The sequence below is a fragment of the Simochromis diagramma genome, unplaced genomic scaffold (genome assembly GCF_900408965.1).
Source record: "Simochromis diagramma unplaced genomic scaffold, fSimDia1.1 OVJJ01000596.1, whole genome shotgun sequence".
NCBI lineage: Eukaryota > Metazoa > Chordata > Actinopteri > Cichliformes > Cichlidae > Simochromis > Simochromis diagramma.
Window position 1 is genome coordinate 20,717,402 of NW_024387245.1, and position 13,342 is coordinate 20,730,743.

At 39.3% G+C, this 13,342-nt stretch overlaps 1 protein-coding gene across 2 annotated transcripts in view; it reads right to left on the reverse strand.

The window, feature by feature from the left end:
* si:ch211-196i2.1 (collagen alpha-1(I) chain) overlaps positions 1–13,342 on the reverse strand; it is a 110,891-nt gene that overhangs the window by 23,577 nt on the left and 73,972 nt on the right. For both annotated transcript variants that reach the window (XM_040000035.1, XM_040000036.1), the window contains 9 exons: positions 13,252–13,296; positions 11,881–11,934; positions 11,171–11,215; positions 8,723–8,776; positions 7,958–8,011; positions 7,806–7,859; positions 3,262–3,315; positions 2,925–2,978; positions 1,341–1,385 (listed from right to left, as the gene is read on the reverse strand). In XM_040000035.1, the coding sequence (XP_039855969.1) occupies positions 1,341–1,385; positions 2,925–2,978; positions 3,262–3,315; positions 7,806–7,859; positions 7,958–8,011; positions 8,723–8,776; positions 11,171–11,215; positions 11,881–11,934; positions 13,252–13,296 (459 nt within the window). The remainder of the gene's footprint in view (positions 1–1,340; positions 1,386–2,924; positions 2,979–3,261; positions 3,316–7,805; positions 7,860–7,957; positions 8,012–8,722; positions 8,777–11,170; positions 11,216–11,880; positions 11,935–13,251; positions 13,297–13,342) is intronic.

Consider the following 13,342-nt stretch of genomic DNA (forward strand, 5'->3'; position numbering starts at 1 on the left):
GGCTTGTTTCTTGGTCAGCACCAGCTCAGTAAAATAAAACTCTGGCTGTGTACAGTGATGCTGGTGTTTCAGCACTTTCCAGTTGGTTGTTCCTGGGTTTTCATTGAAAATCATAAACAACTTTCTTTATATCTGAGGGTGATATATTGGGTTTTCTTCTAGACCTTAGCAAAATGGCGACAAATCAAAATGTCTTGTACCTGTGTACAATTGTTTGAATGAATGAGCTTGGAATCTGCAGCTGTTTAAAAATGGTTCCAAGACAGCATCCTAACTTGTGTAAATCTATAATTCTCCTACTTAGATCCTAATCTTCCTTGGACTTTCCTATAACGCTGACTATTGGTCAGTCCAATTTGAGCAAATACATTTTATGCTGGCAAAGACAAACTACCAGCTGTAGTCATAATCATAATCACTAATGAAAAGTTAATAGGCCTTTGCCTTATGAAGTTAAAAGACATTGTAGAACCTTTGGCACCACTCATTGAAATATTTAAGTGAGTTTATCTATACATTTGAGCCTGTATGCACTTTTGACCCTATGTGGATTCAAGAAAATGCTAAATAAATGCAAATGTGCACCCAGTTATTATATAAGTCAATAAAGATGTATGCTGTACAATCATTCCAGCCTGTAACTGTATAACCAGCACTTGCAATACAGGCGTCTGGGCATGCATGGGCATGTGCGTTCAAATTCATGTCCCCACTTCCTTTGAAGTTAATGTGTGTGTGTCATCGTCATCATCATCATGGCTGTAGCTCAGGTGGTAGAGCGGGTCACCTACTCACTGGAAGGTTGGTGGTTTGATCCCAGGCTCCTCCAGTCTACATGCCAAATATCCTTGGGCAAGATAATAACCCCATGTTTGCCTACTGGCGGTGGTCAGAGGGCCCGATGGCACCAGTGTCCGGCAGCCTCGCCTCTGTCAGTGCGCCCCAGGGCAGCTGTGGCTACAATGTAGCTTGCCATCACCAGTGTGTGAATGAATGGGTGGATGACTGATTGTAGTGTAAAGCGCTTTGGGATCCTTAGGGACTAAGTAAAGCGCTATACAAATACAGGCCATTTACCATCATCATAATTATCATCATCAAATGCGAGAAAACAAAAGAAGGATATTTCTGACTGTTGGGCTGATTTTTAAATCAGGGTTTAATTGCATTTGCAGAAATACTTATTCATCTTGTGCCCTTTTTTATTTTCAGTTTATTATTATTATAAATTATGATGTTTAATGTGATGGTTTCTCAAAGTGATATTTCACAGAGACACCAGAAACTTAACACTTACAACCGAATTATAAGATAAACCACCTTGTGAGGATTTGTCTCACCTGTGGTCCCCGGGGTCCCTTCTCTCCAGGAGGACCTTGCAAACCCTAAAAAAAAAATGAAACAGAGTTAGATCATGCTCCTTATATCTGCATGTTAAAAAACACTCACATCACATTGGTTGCTTTCTGTGGTTGATCAGCTATGGGATAAGTGGGTAAAATATGTTAAACCTACAAAACTGGATATTGTTGATGTCTTAGGTGATCAACAGTGTGATCTTATTTATGTATTTATATTTAATTATTGTTATTTTATCTTATTTATTCATTTTTATGTGGGCACTCCTCCAAAATTGTAGAAAGTTCACACAAGCTGTAAAATCTTATGATTTACTGACATTGTACTAGTTCTATTACTTGATTTGTAAAGATGAACTGTTATCTGCAGATGAAGATTTTTCTTAAACTGTAATTTTAGTGATCTCTGGCTGTAAAGATGTGTTTTAGGTTACTCAGTTTCAGCCTGTCCTGAATCTTTAACCGTAGCTAAGCTAGTGTAACACCAATACAAACTAAACACACTTAAAGAATATTAAGTTCTTTAAGTATCTTTAATGATTTTATGACCTGTAATTGACCTAAAAGCACATGTTTAAAAATTTAAGTTAACTTTTTTTAACTTATCTAAAAACACAATATCTTCTGTCTGACACATCCCCTTGGTTTGTTTACTTGTATTTTGTTATTCTCACTGAGAATAAAACACTAACATTTGCATGCCTGATAATCTTTGGAACCTTAACCTGGGTTTTTCTCTCCCATGATGAGTGCAGCTTTAAATGCCTTCAGTGATGCGGAACAATGACGAGTTTAAGACATTATTTAGCGTTCAAACTGAGCTCAAACTGCCTTATCTCTATGACAGATTGATTGATTTCACTGCAGTGTTGGGCAGCCATCTGTGTAAGTAAAAAGTGGCTCCAATGACACTGCATAGAGTGCTGGCAGCTTCAAAAAACAGTCTCACTTTCACTACTTAAAACTAACTCTTTCCATGCACAAGGGACCTTCTTATTCCCAAATCTAACCAACAAAAAGACCGACAGTGATTTATAGGGTAAACAAACTTTGGCAAGAACAGCACAGATTTTGTTTTTTCTCCCACAACTTAACCAAAACTGAAAAAAAACATATGAGTCAAGTTGAGGTAATTATTTTGTACCATTACAGGAAAAAACAATAAACAGGGAAGATCAGTTGAGTACCTATCTGAAGAATTAAGCTGGCATTTGATGTGTACAGTTGTGGCCAGACGCGAAGACAGTGATTGGAACAATTTATTTGTCCTCTTTCAGCTGAGCCTGCCACATCAATTACTTCGCCATTAGATTTTCCTCCAGAGCTCTCAGTAAAATCAATCACTCTGACTTGTTTGCCTCCATATACTGGCAGTCCCTGTAGACCAGCTGCACATTTCATCGGTCTATTTTATTTACCAGCCCCTTCTTGGTGTGACCCCACCATCTCTTCTGCTTTAATCTAATCTGCTTTACAATACTCAGTCTACCCCTCATATACCCCAAATAGCTCCCAGGGGTTAAAGGTTAGGAAATAAAAAAGCAAAAATAAACTGCAGACACTTACTGGAGGTCCAGGCTTCCCAACAGGACCGGGTAATCCTCGTAAACCTGGCTCCCCCTGGTGCAGAAAAAAGAAAAATAATTTTATTGTGATTGTTTCTGATAATTGAAGCTGTAAAGTTACTTCCAATCAAAAGATTTTAACAGCTTTAACAGAACATTTCTGTACTCACCTAAATGTCAAAAATATTCTAGTCAAAAATCTTTCGCTTGCCCTTTTCATAGCTGAGTCCCTCACTTTTAACACAATTTACCGACTCATGTACGTACAACAGCATCTTTCGTCCAGTTCTTATATCAAAAAGGACAAGGTGAGATAGATGTCAGGAGGATGATCTTACCCTCGGTCCTGTGAAACCTGTTGGCCCACGCATTCCCACAGTTCCTGGGATACCCTAATGACAGAGGGAGACACAAGACATTATTACTACTATCATTTCAGCAAATATGGAGCTGAAGGCTCTTGTAGGCTTTTAGCGCCATACCATAATTATTTAAAGATTAATTATTTTATTTCAGGATATACTACAATGTTCACGCGCATATTTGAAATCATTCAAAACTAATAAAAGCTGTTACACACAACAGCTGTGACTTTCTTCCCAAAACACCTGTGTATTGTGTTCAAGTGATATGAGCTGAAGTCCAACTAGGGCCGAGCTGTATTCTCATGTAATACCAATTTTAACCACTATATCAAACAAAAGGCCTGGGGACCAGAATTGGACCAGCAAAGACTACAATCTGGCTAATTGTATGGCTTCGTAAAATGTGAAAGAGAACAGAAATTTTGGATTTTTAATTGTATGTTCATAGGTTTTACAGCTTTTCCTACTGATAAAACCTCCCCCATGGCTATTCATGCTACACCAAAGCGGTCAAATTATGGTTTTCTGTAATTTTACACATTTACTTTTAAAAACGTAAGGTCAAAGAGTCGTGGCGACAGATTTCTTTCTTTAGAAATAACATAGAAAAACGAAAAGAAATATGAAAAGACATCTATTTCAGGCCATCTACTGATAAAATGGTGTTCCCTGGTCATGAATGTTTCAGCAAAGAATAATTACAAAAAGGATCTTTCATCTTCAAAAATACACCATATAGATGTTTATTACCTATCCTACCCAAGTTCAGATATAGAAGCTCTAAGAGCTGTCTTTTGCTAATAATAGCCAAGAAGTCAGCCTGCTAAATGAGCCACATGGTGCCTATTATGTCAGTGTGTTACATAATGACACAGACTGGATGTACTGGATGAAAAGTAAAAACAGAGCTTTGAAGGCAATTAAGCAACAGTGGTGACAGAGTAAGGTTCTCTTGGTGGGGACATTTCATCAAAGAAAAGCTATAAAATACACTGAAAAGACTGAATATACTTCAGAGCCAAGCCAGTCACCTTCAGACAAGATGGCGCCTGTGATCGGCAATACCGCTGTCAGGGTCTCTATTCTTGTTTTGTGTTGTATTACCTATTCTGCTGCTGTTTGTGGATGAGATTACAGCTACCTACGTTTATGATAGAAATATCTTATTTCGGATCAAATCAGCAATGGAGTTGATGGATAAAAATGAGAAACACTTTGGAGGCTTCCCTCCACCACTTGGGCGATCAGCTGATGCCCATAACCTCCCATGCTTGCTTGTGTCAGGCAGAAACCGGAGCTGCCGTTCCCCGACAAAAAGTCGCCGGAGGAAGGGAGGAAGGAGAGCGGGCATCCAAATGAAGATAATGGAAATATAGGAATACCGCTGATTTAGCATCCTGCTCGAGGCTCCTAACATTGGATGTTTTAGCTAAAATGGACTTCCAGCACGGCTTCTCCGCAGGAGTTATAGGACCGTCTTACTGTACCACGGCTTACGATAAAAGGTAAGAAGTCCCGGGGATTGTGCAGGGCAAACCTGCGCCAAGCCTCTCAGGATCTAACCAGAGATGTTTCAGCCTCGCCGATTAAGATGACCCTATTAAACTGTCGTTCAATCTCAAACAAGGCATTTGTCCTCAATGATCCTTTTATTAGGAATAACCTGGATTTTTTATTCCTATCGGAAACTTGGCAGCGAAATATGGAATTTCCTCATTTCGATGAACTGTGCCCTGCAGATTTGTCTGTATTTGTCTGACCACACCATTGATTTCAGGATGTGGAGGTGGGCTGGTTGTTATTGCTAGAAACTCCTTTTTCTGTCATCTGGTGAAGACCTCTTCTTTTAATTCTGTTGAGATTCAGATGATGAAGATAAACAGGAATAATCCCTTCCATGTGATCTCAATCTATAGACCACTGGCACTAGCGAGGAGTTTCTTAGTTGACTTTCTATCCTCCACCATCAAGCTGAATAAAATCCTTCTGCTGGGGGATATTAATGTCCATGTTGATGACAAATCATGCCACACTGCTTCTGAATTTCTTAGTCCTTTAGACTCCTTTAACTTTACCCAACACATAACTGGGCCAACACACAGCGGTGGCCACACCTTAGATTTGATTCTATCACTGGGTCTGGATATCGGTCCAGTTTGTCGTGAGGACATTTTTATTAGTGATCATAAATATCTTTTATTTGATCTCTCCTTTATTTCTGACACACTGCCCTCTGTTCATGTGAAGCATTCACGATTAATTACTGACCCTTTAATTCGCAATGTCAAAATATTCTAGATAAAGTGGCTCCTCTTAAAATCAGGAAAGGCAGCACTACCAAATCCCTGCCCTGGTTCACAGAAGCTATTCGCAGCTTTAGACGAATTTGCTGTAAAACTGAGCGCCTGTGGAAAGCCACAAAACTTGAGGTTCATAAGCTCCACCTAAAAGAACTATTATCTACCTTCAACTACATGGTGAAAGATGCGAGAGCCACTTATTTCTCTAAACGACTTGCAGTAGGAAAAAGAAATCCTAAGGTTCACAGTACAGTAAATAACATAGTCTCTCCCAAACTCCGTGTACACCTGTCATTTCAGATAAGGACTGCAATGACTTTCTAAGATTTTTCCAAGACAAAATCAGTGACCTAAGAGGAAACTCAGCTCCCTCAGATAGTCCCTTCACCCACGATCTTCCACACCCTGTAATTATGGAATCCCTTCACCCAGTTTCTTTAGAAGATCTAAAAGAAATACTGACCCAAATGAAACCCTCAATGTCCTACCTACTTCTTTATTTTGCAAAGTTTTTGACACCGTTGGGCCCTCTGTGGTCACACTGAAACTGTTCCCTACTGTCTGGCTCTGTCCCCAGGTGCTTTAAACAGAGTGTTATTCAACCTCTGCTGAAAAAGCCGAACCTGGATCCGACTCTTCAGTCAAGCTACAGACCCATCTCAAAACTTTCTTTCATTTCTAAAATATTAGAAAAGGTCGTTTGGTCCCAAGTAAAGAAGGCACTGGAGAAACATAACATTCTTGATGACCTTCAGTCGGGATTCAGAAAGTCACACTCCACAGAAACTGCTCTTCTCAAAGTCACAAATGACCTTTTGATGGCCGCGGACAGAGGTGATTGCTCAATCCTTGTCCTATTGGACCTCAGCTCAGCCTTCAATACTGTTGATCATCAGATCTTAATTCACCGCTTAAATCACATGGTGGGGATATCTGGATCTGTTTTGCCTCATTTCTGGCAGATAGAACATTCATAGTTTCGGTGGGAAACCTTTGCTCAGTTGTAGCTAAATTGTCATGGGGAATTCTGCAAGGTTCGGTTCTAAGCCCCCTATTGTTTTCATTATATATCCTTCATTAAGGCCGTATCATTAGTAGCTTCAAAATTATTTCCTACCACCTGTATGCAAATGATATCCAATTATACATCTCCTTTAAACCCTGGGAATTAGACAAATTATTCCCTCTAATGGACTGTCTTAAAGAGATTAATGGTTGGATGACAAACAATTTCTTGCAGATGAATGCAGACAAGACTGAGTGATTGATCATTGCCCCAGAGAGCATCAAGCCCCAAATTAGTCAATGTCTGTGTCCTTTTCATCCTCAATAAAAGCTACCGCTCAGAATCTCTGTCTTTTGACGCTCATATCAAGTCTGTGACCCGCTCCTGCTTTTTTCATTTAAGAAACATTGCCAAACTCAGGACTATTGTATCCAAAGGCAAACTGGAGATACTTGTCCATGCCTTCATCTCCTCTTGTTTAGATTACTAAATTCATATTCAAATTCAAGTTTTATTTGTCACGTACACAGTCATACACAGTAACGTACTACTAACGTAACGTACTCTTTTCTTGTCTGCCTAAGGTTTCCCTAAATCGCCTCCAAGCGGACCAAAATGCCGCAGCAGGGCTCCCACAGTCATAAATTCTCCCATATCACCCCTGTGTTAAAATCCTTGCACTGGCTTCCGGTTGGGTATAGATATCAGTTTCACTCTTACATTCATGTCCCTACAAGGTGAGGCCCCCACCTATATCACTGAGCTTCTCCAACCCTACTCTCCAAACCGGATCCTTAGATCCACTGATAGTGGTCTTCTAACCATTCCATGGGCCCGTTTGAAAACAAAGGGGGATTACGCTTTTCAACCCCTGGCTCCAATACTGTGGAACAGCTTCTTTTAAAAAAACAGCTCAAAACACATCTGCTTAGACAGGCATTTAGGTAATATTCATGTGTAGTATACTCTTTTATTGGATATGTTACTATACCCTCTTTATACAGTTTTATTGTTTCGATTGATATGCTTTTATTCCCAAGTGAAGCACTTTGAAATAACTTCCTGTTTTAAAAAGTACTATATAAATAAATTTTACTTACTACTTTTACTAGTTGTTATGCTAAACTTGCGCTGCTTATATACTGTATGTACATACATTTTGTTTTGAAATGTAATGCAGGCGGATTCCTTGCAGCAGAAGAATCACTTACATACATGCCTACAGGGCCCTGAGGTCCCTCCAACCCTGGCTTCCCTGTGAAGCCCTGAAGAAACACATTCAAAACACAAAAAAAACATTAAAAAAAAAAACTTCTCTGTAGACAGATATCACAGAGGTCATGACTACTATTTGCAGCCTCACCCTTTCTCCTGGGGGTCCTGGTGAGCCTGGAGGCCCCGTCTTCCCCGTTGGCCCCTGATATGTCAACAACAAGGAATCCATCAAAACTAAGACGTGGTAGAAAATGTTTATCTTATCAGCCAGTCAGATTTACATGTCATGACCTTCATTACAACAGTAACATTAAAAACAAGGATGCTGCTGATCTTGCAGGGTAAAATTTAGGACATTTTTGCAAACACAGTTATTTCCTGTTTCTCAGGAAATGATACCAGCTACTCAATATCACTGCAATATATTAAGCTTAGTTTGAATAGCATCCCAATAATTATGCAAAGCAGCTATAGTAGAGTCTAAGAATAAAAAATGGACCTGAAATGAGCATAATAGGTGCACTTTACATGAAAAACCAAGGGATTAGATAATACCTTCATACAGTTTTTGAGCTATATCCTTTCAATGACAAACTCTTTCCAGGCTATCAAGCCTCTACACCAGGGGTCCCCAATCTCAGTCCACAAGAGCCAGTGTCCCTGCAGGTTTTAGATCTCACCCTGGGTCAACACACCTGAATCACATGATTAGTTCATTACCAGGCCTCTGAAGAACTTCAGGACATGTCGAGAAGGTAATTTATCCATTCAAATCAGCTGTGATGGATCAAGGGCACATCTAAAACCTGCAGGGACACCGGCCCTCGTGGACTGGGATTGGGGACCCTTGCTCTACACGCTACACAGGTACAACGCTCTGTCTCTCAAAATGAAATAAAAACAAAAGGCATACCGCAGAACCTGGTGCACCATCAGTTCCTCTCACTCCGGGAATTCCTTGAAACCCCTAAATAGGAAGGAGAAGACGTAATGAAGAATGGGCAAAGAACCAAGGAGAACTGCACTGATGACCTATAAAAATGCAAACACAAAATAACGTGCAGTGAGCTGTTATACTATTAGTCTAAATTGGCTGATTCAGCATTTTGCTAATGATTGCTGAATACAGGATTTAATTGTTTCTTGGCAGTTGCATTAAAAGGGATTCATGAGATGATTCATGTTTTCTCAGCTGATTTGGCAGCTTTCTTGTGCTCGGAAAATCGTATCTTAAAGTACATTTAAGATAAGTACAGTATAAACATTTTAGAAAATTCTAATTTTGTAGGAAAGGTTTGGGGAAAATTCTTCTTATACACTTGCTTTTCTCTCCTTTTCAGGGTCGTGGGGGGTGCTGGAGCCTATCCCAGCTGTCTTAGGGCAAGAGACAGGGTACACCCTGGACAGGTCGCCAGTCTGTCGCAGGACTAACACATATACACAGACAACCATTCACACTCACATTTACAACTATGGGCAATTTAGAGTTTCTAATTACCTATCCCCACTAACTGCATGTCTTTGGACAGTGGGAGGAAGCCAGAGTACCGGGGAGAACCCAAGCAAACACGAGGAGAACATGCAAACTCCACAGAAAAGACCCCTCCCTGATGGTGGAACTGAACTCAGGACCTTCTTGCTGTGAGGCAACAGTGTTAAGGCAACAACTGCCCGATTTGCAAATAATCATCCTCTAATTTATAAATGTAGACAGACTGCCGACACCAGTTTCCGGTGTATGCACTGCTTTGCAATAGGGGATGAATTAACTGGTTGCCAACTGGTTGTATTCTCTTTATAGTCCTTCATAAAAGTAAGGTTGTAGAGTGTATGTGCACATGTGCAACTTTGCTGTTAAATCGCCATCCCACAGCATCCTTCTGTTTGTGTATGTAGATGACAATATTTTTTTTTTTGGCCTTTTTATCTTATACAGATTGCATGTAATTGCTAAGTTGACCCCATTCATTCACATACTGATAGCAAATTGACAGCAGACTGGCTCCATCTCACTGCTGATTTATCATCATGTGCACCACCAAGCTCATTTCAAAGAAGACAACTGACAATGAGTGGTTGAAGACCTGGTACCTGTCTTTGAAACAACCATTTCAGAGGCAACAAAAATGCAAGTTCATTGGACACTCTCACAATAATTTTGTTGGGCATGAACAAAAATTTAGGTTTTCCCCAAGGCAAATGTAATATGAGGGGAATTATGCTTCATAATTTTTCACGACGTTCTGCCTTGACGAAAACTTAAAACCAGTGACTGAGACTGGGCTTTCACAATATTAAATTACATTCTCACCTCATGATTATTGTTGCACTATGTATAAAAAATACCATCAGCTAAATGTATTTATAACTTCATTTTATAGTGTTTATTTTAATTAAATAATAAAAACAGAAGTGCAAGAAAACATAATGAGTGTTCAAAAGCAAAAAAGCAGTTGTGTGAATTACAGACAAAAAATTATCGTTTAATTTTAAGATATTGTTATTGCCTATGCACAGCCCTAACTGAGACTATAAACTCAGGAAGGAAACTGATTAATGAGGTCATAAAGTGAGCAGCATATACTTTTATATTATCTGTCCCCTTTTTTTCCAGCCAGATTTGCCTCCTGTTGACCATTAGAAAGAATGCATGTTGAAGGCTCTTCCACATCGACTTTTCAGAGTTGATGTCTGCTTACATACAGTTTATACTTGAGGTGTTTTTGAGACTAAATAGAATACAGACTGAATGTTTTCTATTTCTATTGACTGACACACTAGAAGCAACTTGGTCATCACAAATTGCTTTAAAGCTTTAAGGTTACCCAATAACATATTTACCAGATCACATGACAATCAAAGGTATCCTGTGCTCCAAGTCACGCTGAAAAGTTAATCTCGGGTCTATCCCACTTTACATAAGATAAGCTTTTGTAATGTCCATGGCTTTGGAAAATGTCCAACAACCACATATTGGTTCAGTGAGTCCAGAAACATTTGCAAAAGAGTGAGTATTTATTACATTAACTATGTGTAATTATCCTTGTAATACATACACGAATATACTTACTAGACCAGCCAACGCAGCGCTGAAAACTCTAAGTCAACACAGCTGATATGTTTAACGGGCCGGTAGCGAGCGCTGTTCTGTCGTGTTAAAATTTCACTTTTTTAAGTGTTTGTTGCCTTCTCATGAATTTATAGAACCATCTGTAATTTTATCCTGAGCTGCCTTGTAAAAATGGTAATAATGTGTTTTTATTCTGCTGAACCCTGGAGGATGTGGCAAAAAGCCAACAATGCAAGGTTTAAGGAATGATGTCATGTACTGCTGAGGTCATCCTGCGGCTAACGGCCTTACCATCGGCCCTTTAGTACCAGCAACACCAGCTGCACCTGAGGGACCCTGAAACAGAGACAGAAAATACCAACAATGCAATTTTTCCCGGCAGCAGAGGTCATTAAAAGTACAAGTTTTCAGTCTCTTAATTATACGCATCGTTAATCATGAACTCCTACACATTTTCTGAAAAAATAAGCAGTTACACTAAATACAGAAATTAAAATACTGATTATAATGAGCCAAATGTGTTGCTGTGTAGCTCTTGTGTACATTACAATCAAATACATGTTTTACATGGGATCAGTTGGAGAGATTAGCAAACAAGACAGGGAGTTATTTCCTTCAGTACTGCCGTGCTGTACAAAGACTGCCTCCTGCTGTTTAAACCAACAATTATTAGACACCTTCCCCTCAGCTTGGGAGTCAGTTTTGACAGTTTGAGGGCAAATCCATCATCACTACTTAAAATCTGTATTCAGCAGTCACACAGTTGTAAAGTGCACGATGTGCATTGTCGTGTCTCTTCCCTATAAAAGACAACACTGGGTCTAAACCCAAGTGATAAAGTGTTTGTGAAATGAGTTCATATATTTAAGTATTTCACTGAATAATACAGTACATGCTGTTGCAATACAGAACGAGACAGGAGTACATGAAATGCAGACACACACAAACACACACTCAGCATTTTCAGGTGATGGGATTGAAATATGATAGAGAATGGGAACCTGTGTACCAGGCTTTCCTTCTGCTCCCTCTGTTCCAGGTGGCCCCGGCAAACCCTGAAAGGAGATGGAAACACATAACTGTAGCTCAGCCGGATATTACTGAACAGTACAAAAGAATATGTGTTTACTGTATAAGTATATTTGACTAATCAAATTCAGCAATCCTCTAATGCTAAAACATTTTTAAAATAATGTAAATCAATTCTTGTATGGAGGACTGTAATGCAATTTAGATACAGATTATATGATAAATATACAGTTTATAAACATATCAACTGCAACTCTATGTAGCTACTGAGGGCTTATACTTGTAATAAATATACAATTTATTTATTTATTTATTTATTTTTGCAATTTGAACATTTAACCAGGGGTTAAAGTGAACCAGAATGACCTGGAACTGCATTCTGGCATTTGCAGTTTTGAATAATCAAATCTGACAAGCAGTTTAATACATAATACTGTCAAGAGAATTAATGTTTTGATTGCTGCAGCTTGGAGGTGCCTCCAGCTGACAGCATACTTGGTCAGTACTCAGAAAATGATCCCATCCTAGCAGATTTCTCTGGCTAGCAAAACCAAAGCGGAGCTAAAATAAACGATTCGAATATTTGAAAAAAATATCTGTCCAGTTTGCACCACAATGAGTGTGCAAGCTAAGCGTAGAGAAGCTCGTGTCAAAAGGACTGTTCAGGTTTTAAAAACCTAAATTTAAAGCTTCTTAATCATGCTAGATTTTCTTTTAATAAGATAGTGGATCTATATCTGATGTGTTGCTAAAGATTTTTTATTTTTTTATTTATGAAATGACTTGGAAACAAATTGAAGTTTGTTCAGGTTTGTCGTTGTGGTGGGGCGTGGACTGCGGTGCTGTGCGGACACACCTGCACGGCATCTGCAATCACGCCCGTCCTGTTAAATACGGGGAATCAGAGTTTGGGGAGAGAGTTGTAAAAGTTGTGAACGTGGTGTGATGTGTGTGGCTGCCAGCCGCAGTCGAGCAAAATAAAGATGGCTCTGAACACCAATCTATGGATCGGCCGTGTCTCAATCACACCACAGTCATATTTAACATCATATTTATTTATTTAAAGGTTAAAGGTAACTCCACAACACCTGTAAACCTCACAGCAAAATAGCAGCAGCACATGTCAGCTGTAGGGTCTTTACCTTACAATATAAAGCGCCTTGTTCACTGTTGTTGTGATTTGGCGCTATAAAATAAAACTGAAATTGAAGTGAAATAAATCTAAATTTTTACATGCCTTACTTCCAAGTGATTCTTTTCCCTACCCTGAAATGCTACACCAGATCTTAGCGTTCCCCCAGCTGCCAAATCTTACTCTAACCAAAGCTACAATATAAGTTTACCGGTGGGCCTGGTTGGCCAGGATGACCTCTTTGTCCGGTCAAACCCTGGGGAAAACAAAAGGAACAGATTAATATGAATGAATTAATATTG